A 25,194-nucleotide genomic window follows, 5' to 3' on the forward strand; every position below is an offset into this window, starting at 1 on the left:
TCCCCGGCTCCTCCTCCCCTCCCCAGCTGCTCCTCCTTCCCCAGCTCCTCCTCCTTCCCCAGCTCCTCCTCCCCTCCCCAGCTGCTCCTCCTCTGGCTTCTCCTCCCGGTCCGCTGCTCCTCCCCGGCTCCTCCCCTTGCCTGGTTTCTCCTCCCCCGCATCCGACCCAAGTCCTTCTCCCTCCTGTCCGTCCCCTCCTCGTCCCTGGGTCCTCTCGGGCTCCTCCCCGGCTCCTCTCGGGCTCCTCCCCGGCTCCTCCTGCTCCCTGTCCAGCCGTCCTCCCCAGTCCCTCCTCTAGCCCGGCCCCCTCCTCCACACCCAGAGGCGCACGCGCGGTCTCCTGGCTGGTCCCGGCCCCGTGGAGGGATCGATGGTCCGAGCTCGTGCGCGCCTGCTCGCCCTCGGCGCTCGGCTCGCCGTGCCTGCGCGTTGCCGTGGCGACGCGGTCGCGGCCCCGCCCCCGGCCGCTGTCCGAGCGCAGGCGAGGCGTCGAGGCGTGGGGGGCCAGCCGGGCGCGCGCCTGCCGGGCGGCGTGGGGGTCCCGCCCGGCCGCCCGCCCAGCCCCGCGACCCGGGCTCGGCCGCCGCACCTCCGGGAAGCGCGAGGCGGTGCGGAGCGTGGCCCGCGGGTTCGGCCCCCGGCCAGGGCGGCCCCGATGCGCGGCCGTGGAGCCTGCCCCTGCGGCCTCGGGCGGGCGGCGCCCACAGCCTCTGGCCTCTAGCCTGGCCGCGCGGGGAGCGGCGCGGCGCGGGGCCCGAACTCCAGCGTATGGGCGCGCGGCGGCTCATCCCGGGCCGGGAGGACTGGTCAGTGCGCGGCCTGCACACGCCGCCTCTCCCCGCGGGTCTGGCTGCACCGCGTGCTTGTGCCCGGGCCTGGAGGTGTCTCCCGCCCAGCTGTCCAGGCCGTGGCGCGGAGGCACGACGCTCGACAGGCCCCAGAGTGGTGCCTAGGCCTGTCCGTGTGGGCACACCACCGTGCCCGGCAGCCGTGACCCGTGGGCCATCCCGAATGGCGCTGCAGGTGGCTCACCAGCTCCCAGAGGCACATCTTCTTTCTTCGCCTCGCCGCCCTGCTAAGGATGTGTCCTGCAAACAGTCCGAACCCCTAACCTCCCCCAGTGCGTTGGACAAGGCATCCTCAAACCTGGCTGCTGTGAGAGTTGTTCATTAGTCCAGAGTGGAGCAGCCCGCAGCCCTCCGCACGCGAGGGCGGCCCGTGCAGGAGCCCTCGCTGGGATGAGCGGCCGAGTCCCGCTGGCAGAGAAGGCCCTGTCGGAAGGCTACGCCCGCCTAAGGTACAGGGACACTTCCTTGCTCATCTGGCAACAGCAGCAGCAGAAGCTGGAATTTGTGCCACCTGGGACATACCTGAGCAGGAGCCGAAGCATGTGGTACTCACAGTATGGAAACGAGGCCATTTTAGTCAGAGACAGAAACAAGCTTGAGGTCTCCCGAGACACAGGACAATCCAAGTTTTGCATAATTATGTAATTCCAGTGTGGAAAGCTGCACTCAAGTGCCAAGCCTTGAGGAAAAGGAGACTAATCTGTTCCGTGGTCCTGTTCATTTCTTGTTGGAGATCTTAAAGACCACGAAGATTGAGCTCCTGTGTAAGAACCCAAGAAGCCCAGCTCCGAGCCCTTTAGCACAGATCAGTGCAACTGGTACCCAGAGATTGCTGGGGACCTTTGTAGCCCAACATTATGACATGCCGCTGCACCAGGCGCTGCAGGGAATGGAGGGCCTGGGCACTGCTGGTCGCTGTGTTTCTGTTTCCAGACAAGACCAACAAGAGTGGCTCCCACCTTGCAACCCCCCTTCAAGGTTTCATTTGCTGGTTTGCTTTGCTGGGATGGAACCAGGCCTCATGTGATAAGCAGGTGCTCTGCCACGGAGCTATGTCCTCAGCCCTCAAGGTCTTACAGGTTGTTTGAGTAGTAACTTCTGCTTGGTGAAGAACAGGTGAGATCCATCAGCGTGCATGTAGTGGCCAGTGGCCAGCCCAGCAGAAGTGGCAGCTCAGTAGCCATAGTCCAGCACAATCCTCACTGGCCCACAGGCAAGTACATCCTGAACCCCTTAAGGAAACTCCCAAATTTTAAGCTCCACAGGAGTTGCCTACAGTGCTTTCAAACATAGTCCCGTGGTTGAGAAAGGCAGGTCCCTCCCTGGGTGGAGTATTTTGGTCTTTGTACTCTGAGCTGCAGCTGCCCGACATTTGACTTGTCATCTCTGCACACGGGCAACAGTGCCCACCTCTGTGGGCAGTTTCCTCAAGTCATTTTGAAAGAACTTGCCCCCTGCTGTCTTGACCATCCCCATGGCGGTGCAGAATGTCAGGTGTGCTTTGTCCGTGGAGTCTCTCATCTAAATAAACATCCTTTAGGATTCTCCTTCCCTCTCATTTTTTAATGTGTTCTTGATCTTACTTGGCTTTTGGTTTCTTGGTGCTACCTGAGGACTGCTAAAGCCCTAGTGCCCCAGAGAGCATCGCTGTCGCAGCGGGGTGCACGTCTCCATGCTCCTACTTTGAGGGCGTCCTCCGCCCATGCATTCCCTCCACTCAGCTGTTCAGACGGGACCTGTTTCTGCCTGTGACACCTAGCAGGTGGCCAGCGGTAGCGCCCAGCTCGTCCCCATTGCACGCAGCCTGTCCTGAGCACAGCGTGCTTGCTGCGCTGGCCCCCTGCAGCGTGCTGGTGCGCTGGCCAACACCACAGGTCAGCTGCAGCCTGGGCCTTTCTGCTAGGCCCCTGGCCTGCTGGCTGCCTCAAACCAGGCTTAAAGTGAGACTTCCTGAAGTGCCACAGTCCCACAGGGGATGCTCAGGGCTGGTGGACTATCCATCTGCTAGAGGAAGACTTAGCAAAGGCTCACCTATCAAGGGGACCTGGCACTTGGGAACTGTGCCAAGTCTACTAGGTAGTTTCTGTCAACGGGTTTTCAGTTCTTTTGTGTAATCCCTGCTTGGGAAGAAAACAAGCCCACACTTATCTGCAATACCTGAATGCCACCTGCTCACTGCATCTATGACTAACCTAAGGACAGGTCAAGGTCAGGTCAGCATGGGACAACACTTAAATGGGTTGGGGTCTGAGGATACATCAGCACAGGGAGGATAAGACTCACTGGGCCAGTCTCTGGAGGGGTCAGCGGATGCAGGTGACAAACAGGCCTCCACCCATACATAGGACAGCTGGTGCTAAGCTGCTTAGGCTGCAGGAAGGTGCCATCTGCCTGAGGTGGACAGGCCAGTGCTACGCTGGAGAAGGCTGGTCTGAATGTGAAGGATCAGTGTCAGTAGGAGTGACAATCAGCCTGACTCAGCTGGGGTCGGGGTGGACATGCTCCCTGCTGGGGCCAGTCACTTGAGTACCTCCTCTCCAGGAAGATCTGGGACCACTCTCCATGGCCATCTTGAGCAGTGTTGGGACTTTGTCCAGACCTGTTCTTGGTGCACTCCGATCATGCCTGGCCTGCTGGACCCAGAAAGAGGGCTGGATGCCTGCACCACAGGCAATGGTGAGGGGCAAGTGCTAGGGGAGGCCCAGCAGGGGGAGTGCCCGCATCTCTGAAGGCGGCCTGGGGTGGGGACAGGGGCGCAGGAGACGGGAGCCTGGCACACTCGAGGTCCCAGGTTCTCCCCCTCACACACAGCAGCCTGTCCCAGAAGACGGTACTAGGAAGGAGGGTGGAGCTCTCAGGGAGGCCAGGCGGCACCCCAAACCCCAGTGCCTCGGCCAGGGGGAGGGCGGGAGCTGTGGGATGCTCTGGGTGCCTCTGCCAAGAGCTTCACCATGCAGCCTGAGTCAGGGAGCCGCCGCAGAAAGCACAGGACAGCACACAGTTGGCCTTTTTCTTCTTCTTTTTATTATGAAAACAAAACAAATGCCCCAGGAGAAGGGTCCATGATTACCAGAAACATCAGAGTACTCTCTACCATTTTTATTCTGTGGTGTTGAGGCCAGCATTGCAATAAACAAGCTAAACTACTTACACCGGACTCTTTTTCAGTAACTGACATTTACAGGAATATACTAGAAACGGCACTAAAAAGTTAAGAAAAGTTACGGTAAACTTGCATGCACATCATACAGAAAAGTAACATTTTAGATATAAAAAGGAAAATGTCCTGTAAGTGTTAGTGTCATCAGGGAACAGCGGTACACAGTGGGTGTGACAGCCTTGAGGCGGCATTGCTTTTCCCAGTGACAGTAAAAGGCGGGACACTGAAAAGAACAAAACCAAAGGAACAAGAAAACGCACATCTCGGTCTGTGAGCAAGCCTGGGGCGGGCCAGCAGGAGGGCCTGGGCCCGGGGCCACCCAGGCCTGGCCTGGCCTCCAAGGCTCCTCCTGCCCTTCCTGCGCCCTTCCCAGGGAAGCCTGCCGAGAGCTGCCCTACAGCTCTCCGCAAGGGACAATCTAATGGAGCCACTGCAGTTCTCCCCACATAGGTGAGTGGGGCGCCAGGCGCCCACAGCTCACACCAAGGGTCTCAAGGGAGTCGCTGACCCTCCAAAACTGAAGAGAAACAGTGTTGAGTCTGGACAGAAGGCCTGAAGTTACAGCACCAAGAGCTGTGCGCTCAATGAGGCCACAGCCCGGGAGCCGCTAAGCCAGGGACCCTGCGAGAAGAGCGGGTGGCGGTTGCGTCAAGCATGGTGGACAGTGGGCCACTGCACCGACTCCAGCTGCTTCTCCCGGGCCAGCTCCCACGGGCGACACCTCACTATCTGCAGCTCCCCCAGGGACCCTGGCCGGGGCCTGTGCCTCACCCAAGAGTGCACTCCTGGAACTTCACCACTCAGATCCTGTGCGAAGACCTGTCGATCTCGTGTTAATTCCTTAAAATCACAGTTTAAATATTCTATTAAAGATCTATTTAGAAAATACCTTTGAAAAACAAGGGTAACTTTTAAAAATGGAACTTTAAAATCCATTTATATTTTTACTATAAACAAAATTGACTTAAAAGTTTAACAAGCCAAGTGGCAGAATTGCCGGCAGCCCACCGGGCACTCCCACACCCGCGGAGGGCCAGGGACTCAAACGTCACCTGCCCAGGAATGCCCACGACCAGTCCTATATTCACCCAGGCGTGCCTGTGGGGACCACGGGCCACCAGACCAAGCAGCCCCTGGGGCCCTCATCTGGGGGTCTGTGAGGATACCTAGGGCAGGCGTTTCTCCAGCAGGCAGCACTGTGTGGACCCCAGGGTGGCCTCCATGCCTGGGCAGACCGGCCAGGCCCCTGGAGGCTTGGGTGAGCAGGGGGCAGGCCAGCCAAGGCCACGGTACGCAGAGCTCGGCTGGGCAGAGCTCGGCTGGGCCAGACGGCAGCCTCCAAAAAAACAGAACCAAACAGAACCTTCCGTTAAACTCTGTATATTATTACTTTTTACAATAGAAAGTTAAAAATCGAGCCTTTGATTTACTATACATTTCTTTTCTCTCAGATTACAAAGCTTATGTTATAGAACTGGGGTTCCCTAAGTTGATTTTAAGTCTTAAAGAGACCGTAAGTGAATATGAGAGAACTGAACCAACGTAAATACCTAAGTGTGCTGTAGCTGAGAGGTGTCCCCCTTAGTAAGTCTCCAATGTTACAAAAACAAAAGCAGAAACAAAGTAACCCACGAGAAGAACCAAAAAAGCCACCGGACTCAGGAGGAGCACACAGACGGATGAGCACCAGCCCGGCAGGCGGGGAGACCGGGGCCCAGAGGCCAGGGCCCGGAGACCAGCGTCTCTGTGACTTCTCCTAATGCACTTCTTTCACGGTTTTGTTTTTCTTTTCTTTTTTCTTTTTTTTTTTTAAAAAAATGACCAATGATGTTAATAAATAAAGTATTTATATATACATAAACTAGGGAAGTGGTTCCAGAGTGTGCGGCAGCAGCCAGGGCAGCACTGACCAGATGGGGACACACGGGCTGGACTTTTATAGAAAACCGCTGAACCTTACAAAAAAGTCTCTTTTTAAATTTTTTTTTTTTTTTTTTTTTTAAGTTGAGGTAAAAGTTTCAGTGTTGGAAACCCGGACGCCGCACATGCAGTAGCTGTGTTCCGTCCCAGAAGCTCCTGCTGCTGCCGCTGTGGCCGGAGACCAGACGCCCGCCCGCACACCCGCCCCACGGCACACTCGCTGCACAGCGCCTCACTAGGCTCAGCGGGGCCTCACTGGCAGGCACACCTGTCCTTGGCCCCGGCAGGGGTGACCGCAGTGGCCCGAGGGCTGGAGCCCCAATGGCAAAGATACCACACGCTGGCAAAGCTTTCAATTCAGTACCCACGTCAGTCTCCCTCCAAGGACAGCCCAGGTTGGGCTGGGAACAGGGACTCTTCAAGGTCCTTCAGATCCTGCCTCGCAGGGGTCCAGGGGTCGCTGTCAGGTTAGCATCTGAGGCCGTCATCTCCAAGCAACTGAACCGAGTTACGAAGAAAAGACTAGCGGGGCCACACCTTCTCGGAGTCCGATGCACGCACAGGGAGGACCTCTGACCTACTGGAGCAGAACTGGAAGATACCATAACACTGAATCAAAGAAGACCTGCACACCATGGAACAAAGCAGTGTATTAACCACGGGCACCGCAGGGCTCGCTGTGGGCATCCTCCGCCTGCTGCTTCCAGTCCCGTCACTCGGAGTCGCTGCTGTCGGAGCTGGACCCGCTGGAGCTGCTGCTGCCCGACTCCGAGGAGCTGCTGCTGCTGAGCCGCGATGGTCCCCCAGAGGGCGCGGAGCCGGATTTCTCTGCAGGAGACACAGGGCGGGGAGCTGGGGACAGGCACTGCACACCACGTTGTGTCACAGTTCACCCCCTTCTTGGCCTAGCAGTCAATAAACACCCATTGAGATGAATTCACGAGGGCAGTGAGACCACTTCAGCTCGCTCCAGAGGGGACAAATGCAGTCTGCTAAGGGGAGCTGGCACTGCCTGGGGAGGGCACAGCCACCAGCTGAGGGACAGCGGTGCAGGCCCTCCTGGAGCACCCTTGCTGCCTTCCACAGTGCTGGCAGGGGCACTGGCTGTCCCAACACGAGGCAGAGGGGCCTCTGCCAGGCTGTGGCTCTCGATGGGCGTCCAAGCAGGCCAGACTAGCCAGGGACTGGGCTCCTGCCATCAGCCCCCAGCCCATACCATCCCCCAGGTGTGTCTCAGCGGCCTGCTCCTGGGGTGTTCAGGGAAAAAGACAGTTGCTCTTTCTTCAAGGCCCCAGAAAAGGGAGGCAAGGACTCAAATACCCGCTCGCCTAGCCACAAGTCTTGGGTGTGCACCAAGCAGAGGGCCCGGCTGGGACAGCCCCGTGGAGGGCGGGTGCCTAGCTGTGGTGGTCAGGAAGCTGGCTGCAGAGAGGCTGGGAGGCTGCCCAACAGACTCCAGGCTCTCCCTGCCAGCAGGGCCATCTGCCTCTGCCTCTGGGAACGTGGGGCTTGTAAGTATACCTCACACGTGGAACCTCCCGTGGCCTGGGCTGGGGCCACACAGGCCACAAGGACAAGCTGAGGCTTCAGGGGCTGAGTGCCCCATGTCAGAGCAGAGCTCACTGGCGAACCCAACTGCACGCTCGCACCCCTGGTGACCACTGCCCTCCAGACAGAGGGCACGGGGCCACCCCGTGGGTACCTTTCTTGGTGGGCTTCTTGCTGTTTAGCTGCCCACTGACGTCCTGCAGCCGCTTCTCCAGCTCCTTCTTCTTCTCCTGGGCCAGCTCCTCCTTCGACTTGGCCGCCTGCTTCTTCCCGCTTGTTGCTGTGCAGGGACAGATGAGCACTGAGAGCCACCCAGGGGCCGCAGCCAGCCCTCACCTGCTGTGCACCACTGCCTGACCCCAGGCCAGTGCAGCCCCTGCACAAAGCTGCACCCAGACCCCGAGCCACAGAAAGGACCAGATGACATGGAACCACACCCTGAGCCCTCGCCATGTGCAAAGCCTTGTTTTTAAGGCTTTTTTTCAAGGATTCTGAAGGGGAATGGGTCCTTCCCACCCACTACTGGGTGCACAGAAGAGGCGTGCCACCCGCTCGTGGGAAGGACAGGGCAGTCCTGAGGCGGAGCCCCAGGCAGCCCTCCCTCATGGCGACACCTGCCTATCCCCTGCCTGTGCGGCAAGGCTATTGTGTTCTGAAGTCTGGGCTCCATACCTGACATGTCACTGCCTCCAAGTGGACAGGTGACTTACCTGGTCTAATGTGCTGTGGCCACACAGGCCACACGGACAGGCCATCCAAGGGAAGGAGGCTGCCTGTGCAACTGCACGCAGGTCACGTGAGCTGCCACCCTGCACAGCCTGTAGGGCTACTGTGGGACCACTAAGGTCTGTCCCCAACCTGACTCCAGCACCTGCAGACCCAGTAAAATCACTGACTTTCTAGGGGTGTCTGGGGGGAGGGCTGGAGTCCACCCTGTGGACACTGGGCCCCAGTCCAAGGAGGGAAATCCGCCCCTGCAGCTGCTACACAGCCCCAAAGAGAGCCTCGGGAAGGTGTGTGACGACCCCAGCCAGACGCTGAGTGAGTGGTGGCGGGCCACCTGGGATTCTGCCTTCCCTAGGCAAGGCTGAGGCCTCAGAGCAAGGCAAGAGGGCTGCAGAGGCTCAGCCCCTGCCAGATGCTCTCAGGGCACAGCGTGGGGGGCCGTGAGGACAGAGGAGGGAAGAGGGAAGGGGCTGTGACCCTCCAGGTGACTTACAGAAGGGCTTTCTCTGCTTCTTCTGTAAGCAAGACTTGACATATCTCTCCAGTTCCCTTAAGGTGGTGGGTTTCAGAGTCTCGAAGTCGATCTCGATCTCGTCAGGGTTGGAGTCCCTGAGGGAGGGCTCCCGCGACTGGATGATGTGCACCACGCGGCCCAGCTTCTCCCCCGGCAGCCGGTTGATGTCCAGGCTGAGCTGGCGCTTCTCATCGTAGCTCATGGGCAGGCCCTCCTCCTCCTCTTCAGAGTCGTAGGACGCAGACGCCTGCTTGCTGCCCTTCTTCAGCTGTCTAAGGCACAAGACAGAGAGCATGGCCTCCAGTCCCAGCCACCACAGGCTGGATGACGCCTGGGGGCAGAGCTGCTGGGCAGACCCTGCTTCAGGGTCTCGGTCAGAGTCAAGACAGCTGGCCTGGCCTACAGCCCGCTCCCCTCAGCACCCCACAGCACTTTCAACCAACACCCAAAGCAGGTGTCCACGGCCCAACCATCCAAAAGAAGGCAGGGAGGGGGACAAGAGGGTTGGGGGCATCCAGACCTGCCATCAACTGCAGGACCACGCATGGCCCAGGCACGGCCTGCAGCGGGGAGGAGGACAAGAGCAGGCCTGTCCCGTGTGCCACAGGAGCAGGCTCCGACGAAGCCCACGGCCACACCTGCCTCAGAAGTGGGCTTCAGAATGAGGGAGAGCCTCAGGGAAAGGGTCGTGACCAGGGGTCTGCTGACCGAGGGGTGTCCAGGAGCCAGGCCTCAAGATGTGAAGCCAAGCTGGGCAACAAGGGAGGCTGGCCCCACACGACATCAGACTTGCACAGTTCCCCCAGGCCAGGAGTGACATGGGAGCCAGCCACCAGCCACCCAGATGGGCACACTGTGCCCGCCTGGAGCTCGGAGACCACCCACCCTAGGAGGACATCTGCCCTCAGAGAAATGCCATGTGAAATAAACCCTAGCAAACTCAAAAAGTGTCGGAGTCACAGAGCAGGTCCCGGGACCTAATGGACTTAAACAAGAACCCAATCACAGCAGGAAAAATCCCAGAACGTTCAGAAGTTAGAAGACCCAACTCCAAATGACCCAGTGGTCAAAGACGACGTCTTTGACCGAATGATGCAACTGGAGTCCTTCTGTAGCCTGCAGCCAAGCGGACAGCGCTCATGCGAGGTCAGACTGCCAGGAGCGCCCATCAGCAAGGCCCAGGGGAGCACTCTGTGACCGTGTCCTAAGAGCTTGCAAGGAGAGGGACCAAGTCTAAAAGGCAGAGCAAGAGCAAAGGCCAGAGGTGAGGGCAGGAGAAAAGCTGAAGGAACCTCGGCACGAGTAGTGACACCCACAGTGTCCATGCAGACTCCAACACAGGGACGGAGAGGCGCATCACGCCTGGTCTGCAGGTGCCAGGGGAACATGACACACAGCCTACATGCAGACACGTCCCAAAGGGAACATGGGAAGACACACATGGGCCTAGTGAGCTCACACGATTCATATCCCAGATCATGAAAACACGTGAATTTGTGCTCACAGACTTTTCAACAATCAAAACCTTTAGGTCCAGATGGGTTTTGCTGGTGAATTCTACCAAACGTTTAAGAATTTATACCAATCCTACAAATCTACCCCAGAAAAGAGAAGAGGGGGTTGCTCTCGTTTTCGTAGTCCCTGACCACTCTGAGTGTTACAATCCACTTTTTTCCTTGGGTACTGGGGATGTAACCCACAGGCACTTAACCACTGAGCCACATCCCCAACCGTTTTTTTTTTTTTTTTTTTTTTTTTTTTTAATTTTGAGACAGGGCCTTACTCAGTTGCTAAGGCTGGCCATGAACTTGGGATCCTCCCGTCTCAGCCTCTGGAGGTGCTGGGATTCTAGGTGTGCAGCACCACACCTGGCTTTTGTATGTCACCATTTTTGCAGCTGGCATAATACTGGCACCAAACCCAGAAAGCAAAGAAAGCCAGAATCTGCAACCCCCTCCTGAAGAGAGGAAGGGAAGGAGGGAGGGAGGGAGGGTGTTGAGAGCCACAGCCGAGTCGGAATGGCCCCTGGCATTTTGCCAGAAGTAATGGTGAGAGGCGAGCCATTAAGATGATGCTGGATTGATTCAATTGTACATAGACCCCTGCTGACCGACTCTGGAGCCCGCTACTTTGGAGTTCTCCTGGGGAATTCCTGGGGAGTTTGTGTTGGTGGGTGAAGTTCCGGTGGAGGGAGTTCCAGTTGGTGTGGTGTGCGGGAGAGGGGCCGCGTGGGTGGCGTTCGGGAGAGTTCCCGGGGAGTGTGCGTGGAGTGCTGTTGGAGTTCAGGCAAGAAAGTTTCCTGTTTGAACATACAAGTGCTTTGTGGCAGCTCAGTGATTTGTGCCCAGCCAGACTGCGGCAGGAGGGGAAGTTGGAGACAGGAAAGCATACCCCACACTCTCCCACTCACCAGCTCCATCTCCCCCCAGCCACCAAAGCCTGACCCCGGGATCCACAGCCCTGCATCCACACCAAGGCCTGTCACTCGGACTCCCAACACCTGGCAACTGCTACACCAGCTGCTGCCCTCACCCACAACCAGCTCCAGTGAGGTGCCAGGGTCTGGCCACTTCAGTCCTTGCTCTCGGCCCAACCCCCTTCTCAGCTTCCTCAGCAGGACAATTCTGCCCTCACTCCCAAAGGAACACACCTGCTGGCCTCCAGGTGCTGCCCAGCAGGGGTTGCCCACCCCCCACCCCCCGCCACAGGACGCGCATCCTGTAGCTCCTCAGGGCGGCCATGGCAAGAGCTCATCAGAAGGCTGGGTGCTGAGGCACCACCCATCACACTGACCCCTGCCCTACTGGGTGGGCCAGAATCCGAGAACACAAGACTCCCAGAAAAGACCCCTAGCCCAGGTTCTTGACAGGTGGAGGTAGACGCAGCCGGGAGCTGCGTGTCCAGGAGCCCTGCGTGCATTCCCAGGCAGCCGAGCCCAAGCCCCCGCCCCCGCCCCCTGGGCTGCAGGGCTCACCTGCCAGCCGTGGTGCTGCTGGCCTTCTTGGCCGGGGCCTTCTTCTGCGGAGCCTGCTTGGCCGGCGGGATGCCTTTGGCCTTCTTCTCCTCCTCAGGCTTGGCCTTGTGCTTCTCCTTCTCCCTGTCCTTGTCCTTCTTCTTTTTCTCCTTTTCCTTCTTCTCCTTTTTCTTCTTTGGTTTGTTCACGGGGGCCTGAGAGAGGGCGGCCAGCTGCTCATGCACGGCCTTCAGCTAGAAGAGAGTGGGCGGCTGAGTAGGGCTCTCTGCAGGCCCTGGGCACAGGCTGGCTGTGCAGCGGGGATAGCCAGGCAGGGCAGGAAGCTGTTCGGACCCTCTTCCTGGCTCCAGGAGGCTGCTGGCAGTCACTACCCCTCTGAGGCCATTTCTTCACCTACAGGGCATGGGGCACCATTGCCCAGAGCAGGCGGGATGCAAGAGTCCTCAGCAATAGCAGCTGGTGTTATTGCTACCTGTTTTCATTTTGTGTGGGTGAGTGTGGTACTAGGGATCGAACCCCAGGGTGCTCTGCCACTGGGCGACACCCAAGCCCACCTTGCTATTCTTTATTTTAAGGCAGGGTCTGAGTTTCCCAGGCTGCCCTGGAACTTGCTGTCCTCCTGCCTCGGGCTCCCGAGTGGCTGGGATCACTGGTGTGTGCTAGCACACCCAAAGACTATTACTGCCTTCAGGTGAGAATGATGCTGGAGGTGTAAGTGCCTGAGCAAGACCACTGGTGCAGGAGGCATGCAGGAGGGGCGAGATCCAGGGCCTGCAGCTTACATTCCCTGTAGCCACCCTGCAGCCCGCAGAGCTGGGAGCTGCACCCTCATGTCAGCAGCCTCCTCTAAGCCAGGGAAGAGGGGCACCAGGTCCACGCCCTGCAGGTGAGCAGATGGCCTGTCCCATGGCCTCTCTTCATGCCCAATCAAATGTCCAGCCCAGTTCTGGGGAGCAGCCCTGTGCTCACAGCCAGTGTTCCCTCTGACGCGATGCCCCCCGCCCACAGGGCTGGCTGTGCAGGGCAGGGGAGGCAGGGCTGGGAGGGGAAGGAGGGCAGAGCTGGTCAGATACTCAGGAGCAGCAACCTTTCTGCTCAGAGTCAGAGACCCCACCCCAAGGCCCATCAGGTCTCCGACAATGTCCAGGACACATGTGCCCATGCAGTGCCACGTGCTCTTGTGGCCAGGCTCTAGCTGCGCACACGTGGAAGGCGCCTGGCCCCCCAACCAAGTCTTCCAACAAAGCCCACTGAAGGACCACTGGGCTGCACTGATGGACGCCCAGTGGGTGGGAGGGGAAGCTATGACCGCAGCAGACCCTGGGCAGACAGGCCTGAGCCCACGGTGAGCGCAGGACAGCCTCACCTGCTCCTGCAGCTCTGCCAGCCTCGTGGCTCGCTCCTCCTCTGAGTCAGAACTGCCCGAGTCGGAAGAGCTCTCCTCGCTGCTGCGGCTGCTCTCTGTGCCCTTGCTGACCACGGGGGCCGTGGGTGTGGGCAGTGCTGGTGCCTCCACCGGCTCATCTGGCATCTTGGCAAACCTCATCTCAAACACGTCCTGGGAAAGAACAGGGGCGACCTTGAGTATCTGGCACCCAGAGGCAGCACCTCGCCATGGCCACCATTCTGGAGGCCCCCGTACACACAGAGCTGCCTGGTGGCTTGGGATGAGGGTCAGGGTCTGCTTGCCTGGAGTGCTGCGTTAGCTCCCAGCTCACCGCCCTCCTTCCCAGGTGGTTTCTGAATGCAGGCCTGGGAGCAGAGCCAGAGCCAGCCTTCCAGAGTGGGGTACACAGCTCTCCTGGTTAAATAAATCTGCAAGGCTCTGTGGTCAGGTCCCAGAACCGCCAAGCTGACCCACTGTGGACCAGGGAGAGTGCCTTCCTTGAACCCTGACTGAGGCCCTCTAGTCACAGGGATCTGGGGCCTCCTGCCCCTTCCCCTGGTGTCAGTGCAGGGCCTTGTCTCCTAACAATTAGCTACAAAAACTGACTCAAGAGCAAGAACCTTGTCCTTTCAAACTCGGCTTTGAGGGCAGGCCGGGGCGTGTGGTAGAGCACTTGCCTAGCACATGCTAGGCCCAGCGCTGCAGAAGAAAAAGGTGGGGGAAGCTTTGGAAAGCTCCTCAGTAGCTCCTACAGGATTACCTAGGCCTTTGCAAGCCCCTTATGGTGAAGGGCACCACCCAGATTGGTGTCCCACAGTGAAGTGAGAGCCCCCTGCCAAGTGCACACTGCCCCAGGCTGGCTCACACAAGATGGCCCCACTGAGCTGGTCTAGCTTCCTCAGCAGCCCATTCTGAATTCTGCCTCCGAGACCTTCTCTTCAGGGGGAGCCGTCCCCAGAGTAGGCTGCCCTCAGAGCCCTGACCTGGGGAGACAACCAGCCTCAGAGGCCATTCCAGGCGGGCAGCTTGTTAAAGGTGCTGGGCTCCAACCCATGGCCTGACTGAACAGCTCCCTCCAGCAAGCACTAAGCAGGTGCAGCCGGGAAGACCCTCAGCCTCCGGGGCTATGCCGCTGACAGCCAGATTCGGGACACAGCGGCAGAGCTGCAGCCTCTGCTGAGCACAAGCACAGCTGGCTGGAGCCCAGAAGCGTCCCTGGTAAGGAGCACAGTGTCTGGCAGAGCCTCGGGGTCCAAAAGAGTGAGCAGGGTCTCGGCATAGTTCTGGGGTCTACAGGGACCTCTGGGGTGGCTCTGCCCTGTGCTCCAGCAGGCACAGCCCTGTAGGGAAGGGCCTCACCGGGCCACCGCACAGAGGGCCCAGACAGCTTGCTGGCAGCATAACCCAGGACGCCACCTGGAGCTCCCCTACAGGGCGCCAGGATGGGCCTAAGCCAGGGAGTCAGAATGGCTCTCAGGACCTTCAGTACAAATATCAGCCATGATTTGTTTTCCCCACCAAAAGGGCTGTTGATCATATAAACTTGAAACTGAGACTCTTCTTTATTTTTTTCCATATTTTTACTGCTGCATTATTATCATGTACAATGGGATTCACTGTCACAGGTCCATATGTGCACACAACTGGGACTGTTCTTCAAAAAGGCAAACAACCTGCAGCCGAACCTGAGAGGTAAACAGGGCAGGTCTGGCCCAGGCACAGGCCTCAGGGCGAGGCCCAGGCACATGCTCCTGGCAGAGGCTGAGCCCACTGCCCGCCCCCACCCCCCCAGGAGGTCTGCAGCTCCCATGCTCGCTCCAGAGCTGTGGCTCTCGCCAGGGGAGGTACAGTAAGGTGGCCCTGGCCTGACGGTTGAGCCTCAGGAGCAGGACAGCTGCACCCCAGTCAGCCCTGGGGGACAGGCCCTCCGACAGTAACACCCTGCGAGGCCTGCAGGTGGGCACAAGATCCTGCAGCCATGAAGGCACTGCTTGCTCGCTGGCCATGTCCCCAGCAGCCCACGGCTCCTGGAGGTGGAGGCTAGCCTGTCTACCACAGCATCTGAACACCAGGCTCCAAGCCTGCCTCAAGCCAGCACCCATGGAAAATGGGTTTTGAATGATGCTCCCCCAAGACTTCCTAGCTGGGTATCTCTGAGACACTTGTGTCCCTCCTGGGTGCCCATCCTGTATCTAGGGTCCGGGTGCTCCCAGTGCCAAGTCAGCTCTAACTGCTCCTATGCCCAGCCTCAGGTTACCTGGAGCTTCCTGGCCATGGCCACCACCTCATGGTCTGGAGGGTTGTACTTATAACAATTTGAGAACATTAACCGGACGTCGGCGGCGAAGCCCTGCGCGTCTGGGTACTCGCGGCTGTCCATCTTCCTCTGCAACACACAAGCAGTGGGCATGAGTGGGCAGGGTCTGGCGACCACACGCTCCCAAGCAGAGCCTGCCCCAGACCCTGCAGGATGGACTCAGGGTCACCACAAGCCCAACGCAGCACCAGCCAGACACCCCAGCTCTCTGGAACTTCAGGTGTGGGCGCCTACAGGGAGGGAGGGGAAGGGACTCATGGCTTAGAAGGGCAAGTGGAATGTGGAGACAGAGTCCCTGGCTGGAAGAGGCACTCTGCCAGGAGTGGCGGTCTTCACCACCACCCACCCCTCCCTTGTCCAGAGTTCCTGATTCCATGCAGCAGTCAGCACCCCACACAGAAGGCTCCCCTGTGAGGTCCCACCCTGCCGACCACAGGAAGCCTGTTCAGCTACAGAACAAAACATCGCATCTTTTTCATGGGGATTTGGTCACTGTCACTGTCACCCAGGTTGTGGCTTACAGAAGCAGCATCTCAGAGCCCAAAGGCAGCTCATGCCCCCTCCAGGGAGCCTGGAGCCAGCAGGGAGCCACAGAGCCCCTGAGGCCTAGGCCTGGAGGACCCCGGTGGGAGGGGCTGGAGGCACAAAGCTAGGGAGGGGCAGCTGGGCAGGGGAAGACAGGAATGGGACCACCCACAAGGGGACATCTCAAGGTCGCATGGAGGACAAACTGACTGTGGAGGCCAGGACTCGGGGCCTTGAGGGGAGAGCAGACAAGGGGTGGCCCAGGAGGCCGTCAGTCCAGGTGCCGGTGAGATGAAATGGCTGGGCACCAACTCCCAGGGGTCAGAGCAGCCACCTCCAGGAGCCACCCCGTGCCTCTGGTCACGCACCCTCTGCAAAGGACTATCTGGGGTCATGGGGGAACCAGAAAACCTTCTGATATCAGGGGAAAAACCTCACGTCCAATTTCAACAGTGCCAGGATGAGACACGCCCAGAGCTCTACTTTCAGAACCTGTGGTGTGGGGCACGGCCTGTTACTGTCAGGTGATGCTAAGAGCTGTGGCTGCCTTGTGCTCTTTTCTACTACCACCTGCTCGTGAAGGACATGGCAGTGGTAGTGAAGCCGGGCTCAGCTGTAGACAGTGCATCTAGGCAACCCTGCTCTGCCCAGCGTGAGGGGCCCGGGAGGCCCAAAGCATGCTGTGACTTCAAAGTGGACCAAGCTTGCAAGATGGCTTTACTCTGGAGGAGAGCAAACCAGCCCCTCTGAACCAGCATGGCAGGTAAGGTCTTGAAGCAGCCCACATGCCAGACCCCCAGCCTCACTCTGGAAGCTGCCACTGCAGCCTGTGCAGACACAGGAGCCCAGCCACAGCGAGCGGAGGCTCCTGGCACCTCTGGGCTGAGGCTCTGCCCTCAGTGTCACACCCAGGGCACTTTATCCAAGTGAGCACAGGCCTTCCAGACATCCACTGACCACTGGGCAGGATGTCCTCACCGGACTGCCCTGGGCTGTCATTACTGTGAACGGAGACTGAGGGCTGAATCAGCCTCCACAGACCAAATGCCAACAACGGACAGGACCACTACCCACACGTGGAAATCGTTCCAGGGCCCAAGAGGTGGGCCACGCCTGCCAGAGCTGCCCTGCCCAGGAGGGCAGAGCACTGTGGGGACCTCGGCCCAGCCCAGGCTGCACCCTCTCTCTACGTCATGGCCCACTGAGGCCCACTGAGGCCCACTCGGCTGAGACCCGCCTGGCTCCACCTGGCAGAAGACACACAGCCCAGCAAAAGGCAGGATCTGGAGAGACCCTGTCTGGGGACGGGAGCTTGGGTTCATCTCCAACGGTGGCCACCCAGCTCTGGTCCCTGCTAAGGACCTACACCTGAGGCTTGAGGGCAGCACCGGCAGCTCTAAGTCGTGCCTGCCACAAGGTGGGCCATCTGAAGGCCTCCCTGCCCGAGGGATAGGCAGCCACAGGCGTGGGCCAGCTGGCGGGGCACCCCGCCCACCTTGACGGTGCTGAGGTCCATGGGGTGCTTGATGATGTCGTGGTAGTCATGCAGCTCCAGCGCCTCGGCGTCCACTGGCTTGTAGAAGGGCCAGGCGTAGGCCGCGTGCTTCTTGGACAGCATCTCTCTGAGGATGCTGTCGCAGTGCCGCAAGTGCTCGGACAGCTTCCCCTTCTTGCCCGCGTGCTGAGGCACCTCACCATCCTCCAGGTCCTTCTTGGGTGGCTTGATGGGGCGACCCCCGCTCTCACGCCGGGCCACCACCTTGGCCTGCTTGGGGTCTGCCAGCGGCGGGGGCGACTCACTGCGGCTGGCGGTGATAGCCGCTGTGGTGGGCGTGGTTGTGTCTGCTTTCCGCTTCACGCCCTTTTTCTGTGAGAGCAAAGTGACCAGTGAGCACCCAAGGTAAGGCCCTGGCGTGGGCACGTGTCTCGAGGCACACACTTCTGGAGCGCAGACCTCACTGCATCCTCCCTACCGAGGACACCGAGGCTCAGAGTGGCCAGCTGCTGGCCATGGTCACACAGCTGGCAGTGGTGAGGCTAGGACTCAGAAGCCTGCCCTTGCCGGACCTGAGGGCCTCACCTCTCTCCCTGGGCCCCGCCATCCAGGTGGGCTCGCTCAATACCACCCTGGGTGGCATGAGGAGCCACACGCCACCCACCCAACACCTGAGGCGCACCTCAGCCCAGGCCCAGCACCAGGGGCTGCACACTGGAGGTCTCCCTGCTTTCAAAGACCAACAGAGAGCACCAGAAGGGGACCCCGAGCTGGGCTTCAAGAACAGACACAGTGGTTGGTGCAGGATGAGGGGGGCGGCAGGAGCATTCTGGGCTAGACAGGTGGGGGCAGCCCAACCAGGGGACATGAAGCAGCCACAGCAGGTTTGAGGCCAAGGGACTCCAGGAACTGTGGGGTTGGCACGTCTGGACTGTCCAGAGGCATGGGCAGCCACCACTGGCTGTTCTAGGCCAGGAGCCTGATGCAGCAGAGTGCTGTGTGGCTGGGCCTGAAGCAGAGCCGGTGGCAGCACACAGGGCCTCCATCACGAGCAGCTCTGACACTCAGGCAGCCCAGGTATGAGGGTCTCTCCCGCAGCCTGCAGGGGCAGAGGGCCCCGAGCATCACCGGTGAGTCAGGGGCAGGGCTTGACGTGCTCCGAGACCAGCTTGGGGGAGCCGTCAGCTCAGATGAGGTGGAAGGAGAAGCCAAAGGGAGCCACAGCTCCCCAGTGGGCTGCCAGCTGCCCAGGGGTCTGCTGTGAGTGGCCCACATCGATGCCCAGCTAAGCTGCTGCCCTCAGGCTGACGGGGGCATGAGCCAGCTTCCACAGACAGTTAAGGCACCCACGGGATGCCAAGCACAAAGCGCGTGCCCCGAGGGCCCCGGGGAGGGGGACAGGCTCGTCTGGCTCTGGCAAACGGGACATGCTCCAAAACAGCCCCGCGCCATGGGAAGTGGCCTGGCCAGGCGCCACCCAGAAGTGCAGGCAGTGAAGGCCACGGGGAGGGGAAAGCGACGGGGGTGGCGTTTTACCTTGGGAGAGCCATTAAACCCTGTCGCCCGCTTCCTCATCTGTAAGAGGGGGGACTACTGTCTGCCCCAGAGGGTAGCTGTGAGGATCAAATCGAAGAAGACAACACGTGTCAGTGGCTGCATGGGCCTCGTGAGCCGCGTCCTGCGGGAGAGCCAGGCCTAGCCAGGACGGGGCGGTGCCCATGGTGAAGAGCTCCCAGCAAGCAGGGTGGACGGAGGCCCTCAACACCCAGCAGTGCCACTCACTGGCCACCTCTCTCCCCAGGCATGAGCAGGAGAGGGCTGCCCCCCATGCTGCTCTCCCACACCTTCCCACCTTGACCAATGGGCTGTAAGGCCAGGGCTGCCTGGCCAGAGAAGCTGGGGTTCAAGTCCAGCCCGGCCCTCACCAGCCGTGTGACCTCCAGCCCCTGAGCCTCGGTCTCCTCGTCTGTGCAGAGAGAACATCTCCAAACAGCCAATAGCCCCGGGAGGCGCAGAGCTCCCCTCCCACCCTGGACCTGCCCGCTGCAGGAGCCCAACAGGTCGGCCCCAGCCACCTCACGACGACCACCTCAGGCCCCAGATGCTCACCTTGACAACAGGCGGCGTGGGAGGGACCACAGGGACGATGGGCGTTGTGGGAGGAGGCGGTGCAGCAGCAGGGGGAACAGGGACTGATGTGACATTCGCAGTGATGGTTGGTACGGGGGTGGCAGCAATGACAGGCGTCTGGGAGACAGTGGGGGGCACATTCTGGAAGGGGGTCGCTGGGGAGACTGAGGACACGGCCGCCACTTGCTGCGTACCTTCAAGACAAGGACAGAAACTCAGCACAGGAGGCTTCTGCTTATCTCCAGAAGCACCCAGGACCATGCCTTCTAGCCAGAGTGCATCAGGGCCCGGCTGTGAGAGCAGAGCCCGACCTGGCCAAGAGCCCAGCTCTGCACCTTGGGGCAGAAGCTGGGCTGGCTCACCTTGGCTGAGTGCTCACTGTGACAGCAGCACCCTGGCCAGAAACCAGAGGAGGCTGAGGGAGGAGACCAAGAGAAGCCCCACAGCCTGGCACCAAGAACCAGCTGTGGGGTCAGGGGACCTGGGACAGAACTTGGCCATCATCGGTAACCAGCCGAGCAGGCAGCTGCATGGCCGTCTTCCTCTACCTGGCTCCTCTCCTCCATAACCCGCCTGGTCAGCCCGACCCCAGCACTGGTGCTACTCTACCACCAGGCTCCCCAACAAGGAGCAAGACAGATGACAGTGACGCTCAGGTTACCAATTAGACAGCAGAGAAAGATTTGGAAGGGGAGAATAGGGACACGTGCCAGCAACAATGTCAATGTCCTCCTTGCCCCCAGGCTAGCCACCTCTCCAGCACAAACTGGCACTTGCAGGCTCATCCCACCCATCCCACCCAGTGGACAGGGAAATGGCCCCAAGGGCCACAGGCCTGGCACCCCAGCCCATCTACCTGTGGGCCATGGGCAGAACATCCCCCATCCCCCTCCCCTTTACCTGCACTCTGGGTCCCCGCAGCCGGCTTCCGGCCTTTGCCCTTTGGAGCAGGGGGTAATAACTCAACTTCCTCCTGGGGCATCTGGGCCACTTTCTGCAGAAAAATTTTCTCTAAGGCTTGGGCCATTAGCACTATGTCATCTGTGGGCTAAAGACAGAGAGCCCGGGTCACTTGCTGGGAAAGGAGCATGATCCTGAAATCACACTGTGGGCTGTGGCTCAAGGAAGCCTTCATGTAGAATCTGTTAAGAGATCTGGTGGAGAGGACACTAGACAAACACATTTCAGTGCGGAAACTCCTAGAGCCACCCAGGTACGGTGGCATGCACCCACCACCCCAGTGGCTCAGGGAGGCTAAGGCAGGAAAGTGGCAAGCTTTAGGTCAGCCTCAGCAGACCCTGCCTCGGGATAAAAAATTTTAAAAGGCTGGGGTTGTGACCCAGTGGTAGAGCAGCCCTGAGTTCAATCCCCAGTATCTCAAAAAAATAAATAAGAAACAGCGGCCATGGGGGTATCATGGGGCATAGTGCTTGCCCAGCATGCCCAGCATGCCCGAGGCCCGGATTCCATCCCCAACACAACCAAAAAGAAAAATAAGAAAACCGTAGCCTTCATCCCATCCCATGGGGACAAAGAGCCGAAAACAGCCCAGTACCCTTCATCTCTACTTAAGGTATGTACTATCAAAAAAAACAAAACAAAACAAGCCACGCCTATAATCCCAACAGCTCGGGAGGCTAAAGCAGGAGGATCGTGAGTTCAAAGCCAGCCTCGGCAAAAGCAAGATACTAAGCAACGCAGTGAGACCTTGTCTCTAAATAAAATATAAAACAGGGCTAGGGACGTGGCTCAGTGATCAAGTGCCCCTCTATTCAATCCCTGGTACCCAAAAAAATAAAACCAAAAAACCCCCACAAAACCAGGACCCCAGGCAACTTCCCTAAACTGCCCCCTCCCTGAAACCACTCTGCAGGCAGCTCTGCTCAGCAGAAGTGCTCTCTGCTGTCCAGGCAGCCCCAGGCGGGTCAAGCTCAGACTGCACTGCTCCGAGGTTGCTGGGGTAAGATGTCTAGGCCCAGGTAAGGAGGTCAAGGCTGTGGGTGGTCAGGGACGGCTGTGCTCTGAGCCTGGGCGCCTCCACAGCTTCCTGACTTATGGGGAACCAGCCCTTGGGGCCAACCCAGCCAAGGCCACCCAGGGACTAGGCCATCCTGGGCCCGAACCAGCATCTGGAGCCACATTTGGTGTCTTCTTACCTTGTTGTAAATATAACAATTTGTAAACATGGTGTTGAAGTCCTGCATACATTCACTTGCGCTCCAATAATAATTATTTTCTAGTCTCTTCTTAATAGTCCCCATATCCATCGGGTTTTTTATTATTTTATGATAATCCTAGAAAAGAGATTTTCAGAGGTATCACAAGAAATTCTACATGACTATTTTCTCACTTCCCAAGTGTAGCAAGGGGTCATAATGAGGTCCTCAGGCTGGGTGCTAGAGCTGGGCCACCTGAGGGCAGGTGAGCACTGGGTCTGAGGCCATCTACAGCCAGTCCAAAACTCCTACCTGGAGCTATTGCAGACCCTGAGCTGATCTACGTGCTACAGAAGGGGCCAAGCCCCATCCAGGTAACCTTTTTTTTTTTTTTTTTTTTGTATCAGGGATTGAACCCAGGATTGCTTAACCATTGAGCCACATCCCAGACCTTTTTTATATTTTATTTAGAGACAAGGCCTCACTGAGCTGCTGAGGCTGGCTTTGAACTTGGGATCCTCCTGCCTCAGCCTCCTGAGCTGCTGGGATTACAGGCAAGCACCACTGTGCCTGGCCCATTCTAGGCATTCTAAACCCACCAGTGGCCAGGGGCCAAGCTGGGCCAAAAATCTAGACCACCAAGTACAGGGCAGGGGATTCTCCTCGCAATTCTCAGGGTTTCTCTATTTGGGTCCAGATCAATACTGAAGAGGTGCTGGGGGCACCATCGCCTGGAGCTCAGGTCTTGGTGTGCAGCTGACATCGGAAGACAAGTGGGTGTGACAGGCGGACATGCACACGGCCCCAGGTGAGGCCTCAGTTGCACAGATCCGCTCCTGAGCCCCAACAATGTCAGCACCTCCTGCCTGCTCCCCAACTCCTGTACCCAAGACTGGCCGCCCACTTTCCCATAAGCCCGTAGCCCTGCTGCTCCTTCCTACTGGGGGGTCACAGGCCATTACCCTGGGGCTGTGGGCTACTGGAGGCACAGGATGTCCTTGGCTTAATAGCACCTGCCACATCTCCAGCTCCACCTGGCCAAGTCACAGGGGCAAGGCTGGGAGGTGGCCCAGGGTGGGCAGAGGGCCTTTGGGTGCAGGGCTACTCACAGGCAGATTGAGTTTGATTGCGTCCACGGGCTGGTAGAAGGGCCAGGCAAACTGATGCTTCCAGAGCGTCTTCACCACCACGTTCTGCATGTACTGCAGCTGGTTGGTCTTGCGGCCGGGCTTGCTGGGGTTGGAGACCTCGGGCGGGGGTGGGTTCACAGGGCCCGGAGCCACCGGGATCCCCGCGGGGGCGGCCGTGGTGGTTGTGGACATCCTCCAGCAGCTGGCTCACTTGCCGTCACGGCTGCAGCTCCAAAAGGCCCTTGCGCCTTCTGTGCTCCCCGAAGAGGCTTGGCATCCCATTTCTGGGCCCAACCAGGCAACACCTGCAGGGGACCAAGGACAGAAACCCATCATCCCAGAGTCCCCACCTCTGCCACCTCAATGAAGACACTGCCTGGTCCCAACAAGGCCATTGGCCTTCCCACCTGCCCTGATATGTAGCTGTCACCTGTACACAGGGCCTCTCCAGCCACTGTCTGTCAACCTGGGGGAGGAGGAGTGCCGGATGGTGGGGTAAGACAGCACAGGCCACCTGCTTGCAGGTGGGAACACGGCTAAAGACGGGTGTGCCGAGGACGAAGCCACTTGGCTAGCCGCCCACCAAACCACCACTTGCCAGGGCTGATTTGCTTTCCCCAAACCTTGCACTTTTCTTGGCTGTGGCAAGGTTTTAAGGACAATCCACAAGCAGAGAAAGTGCAGACAACTACAACGAAGCCCCAGGAGAGCCAGGGCCGGCGGGATCAGCAGTGACCGATACGTGTCTACTACAAGCGTGGTGCGGTGCGCGTTCTAACGTAACCAGGAGAACAGCTCTGGGGTTTGTGATGGCGGCTGGCTGTGACACGGCCTGGCCCTCGGCCAATCAGGACAGCGAGGGAGGCGGCTCCGACCCTGCAGTCCACCTCCTCTGCTCCTCAGGGCAAACAAGGGGCTGGAGCTGCTGGGAACACTGGCCCTACCAGAGCTGAGGCCCTGGCAGCCCTACCAATGGCTGGGACAGCGGGAACCGTGGGGAAAGCAGGAGCCCTAGCAGCATGTGCTGGGCACTGGCACCCACCCTCACTCTCCGGAGCAGGAAGCTGGGCAGCTTCACTGTGTGCCCTTCACTCCAGGCCAGGGCTGGCGCTGCACCCCTGCCCTCTAGGTTTTCCAGGTAATGCCCATGTTGGAGAGGAGCCAGATTCTACTGGATGCCAGACAGCCACTGGCAAGTCTCTCCAGAGTGAAGGTGGGCTGGGAGCCGGCTGATGCCCTGCTGGCCCCGTCCAATGCCACAGCGGGCGTATTTGCACCACAGTTGCCAAGGGCCACAACCCAGGGCTCTGCCCCCAGAACACTGGTCGTCAACAGAACAGAACGTCTGCTCCCTCCCAGCCCAGCCACTCCTTGCCCACCAGGCCCCCACCCTGCTTGTCCCTCTTCAGAGAAGGGCCCCTGGCCATCAGGAGCTGTGCTGCACAGCAGCTCCCAGGGTGCCATTCTGGGGCGCCTCAAGGTCCTACATCTGGCCAACTGGGCACCGCCCCTCGCGGTGGCTCAGTGGGGAAGGCAGCCCCACTTGTATGGGCCAATCACCACAAGGCTGTGTCCTCACCTCCAGGAAGCTTCCAGAAAGAAATGACCTGAGACAGCGGCTAGGCACAAGCCTGGGTCACCCTCGGGGGCTCCTCCTACCCCCAGCCTACCAGGACATTTCTGCTTAGCAGCAGCACTCTGGTCAAGACCCTGCTCACCAGAAGCCAGGTCCAGGCACTCACTGGTTCAAAACCCTCTAGGCCTCCCCTGACACCACACTGGCCAGCAGGGCCCAAAGTGACAGGGCTTTGGGACATGTAGCTGCTGCAGCCATGCTAGTCCTCACTTTTCCCAGGCCTCTTGGAACCTTCTGGAATCCCCTGGATGTAGAGCAGCTAGGACTGCCACAGGAGGCCCAGCCCCAGGACAGGAGGCTGCGCTGCACCCCAGCTGCCTCCCAGCGACGGGAAGCCTGCTCCCTGTGCAGCCAGTGTGTGGACCCCAGGACCCGAGACACAGGGGACACATGTGCCTTGAAGGGGTCTAAGGCCCTTCCACTCCAAGGCGTCCTTCACTCCAAGGCACCTGGTAGAGATGGACGAGGGACAGCAGGACATGGGCATGGGAACATACCCACCCCAGAGAGCTCAGGGAGCCCAGCCTCCAGGGGAGGGGGAGGTGGGAAGGGGCTCTGAGACGGGGTCCTGGTGGTTCCCAAAAGCCCCAGGCAGCACCTGCTCTTCCAGGCACACCTCAAGCTGAGCCTGGAAGAGTGGCAGGTCTGGGGAAAGCCACCAACAGCCTGTAGAGTCCTGGCTCTACTCTGCCATCCTGCCACCTCACCACCCTCCACCAGACCAGAGC

The 25,194-nt window shown here is 59.3% G+C and overlaps 2 protein-coding genes across 4 annotated transcripts in view; one reads left to right on the forward strand and one right to left on the reverse strand.

Annotated features, from left to right (window-relative positions):
- Nucleotides 1-582: 582 nt before the first annotated feature.
- On the forward strand, nucleotides 583-2,398 carry Brd3os (BRD3 opposite strand). Its single transcript, XM_026395451.2, has one exon. The coding sequence runs from the start codon at nucleotides 1,239-1,241 to the stop codon at nucleotides 1,491-1,493; it is 255 nt and encodes an 84-aa protein (XP_026251236.1). The 5' UTR covers nucleotides 583-1,238; the 3' UTR covers nucleotides 1,494-2,398.
- A 1,460-nt stretch (nucleotides 2,399-3,858) lies between these two features.
- Brd3 (bromodomain containing 3) overlaps nucleotides 3,859-25,194 on the reverse strand; it is a 30,319-nt gene continuing 8,983 nt past the window's right edge. For 2 of the 3 annotated variants that reach the window (XM_026395421.2, XM_026395422.2), the window contains exons 2-12: nucleotides 22,810-23,135; nucleotides 21,701-21,838; nucleotides 20,445-20,592; nucleotides 19,524-19,738; nucleotides 17,415-17,786; nucleotides 15,335-15,463; nucleotides 13,057-13,248; nucleotides 11,691-11,923; nucleotides 8,696-8,988; nucleotides 7,631-7,756; nucleotides 3,859-6,756 (exon numbers count right to left, since the gene is read on the reverse strand). In XM_026395421.2, the coding sequence (XP_026251206.2) occupies nucleotides 6,641-6,756; nucleotides 7,631-7,756; nucleotides 8,696-8,988; nucleotides 11,691-11,923; nucleotides 13,057-13,248; nucleotides 15,335-15,463; nucleotides 17,415-17,786; nucleotides 19,524-19,738; nucleotides 20,445-20,592; nucleotides 21,701-21,838; nucleotides 22,810-23,022 (2,175 nt within the window). In that variant the 5' untranslated portion in view covers nucleotides 23,023-23,135 and the 3' untranslated portion in view covers nucleotides 3,859-6,640. The remainder of the gene's footprint in view (nucleotides 6,757-7,630; nucleotides 7,757-8,695; nucleotides 8,989-11,690; nucleotides 11,924-13,056; nucleotides 13,249-15,334; nucleotides 15,464-17,414; nucleotides 17,787-19,523; nucleotides 19,739-20,444; nucleotides 20,593-21,700; nucleotides 21,839-22,809; nucleotides 23,136-25,194) is intronic. The other variant, XM_026395423.2, reaches the window with a different exon arrangement.

This window comes from Urocitellus parryii, chromosome 4, assembly GCF_045843805.1.
Source record: "Urocitellus parryii isolate mUroPar1 chromosome 4, mUroPar1.hap1, whole genome shotgun sequence".
In the NCBI taxonomy this organism is placed as follows: Eukaryota; Metazoa; Chordata; class Mammalia; order Rodentia; family Sciuridae; genus Urocitellus; species Urocitellus parryii.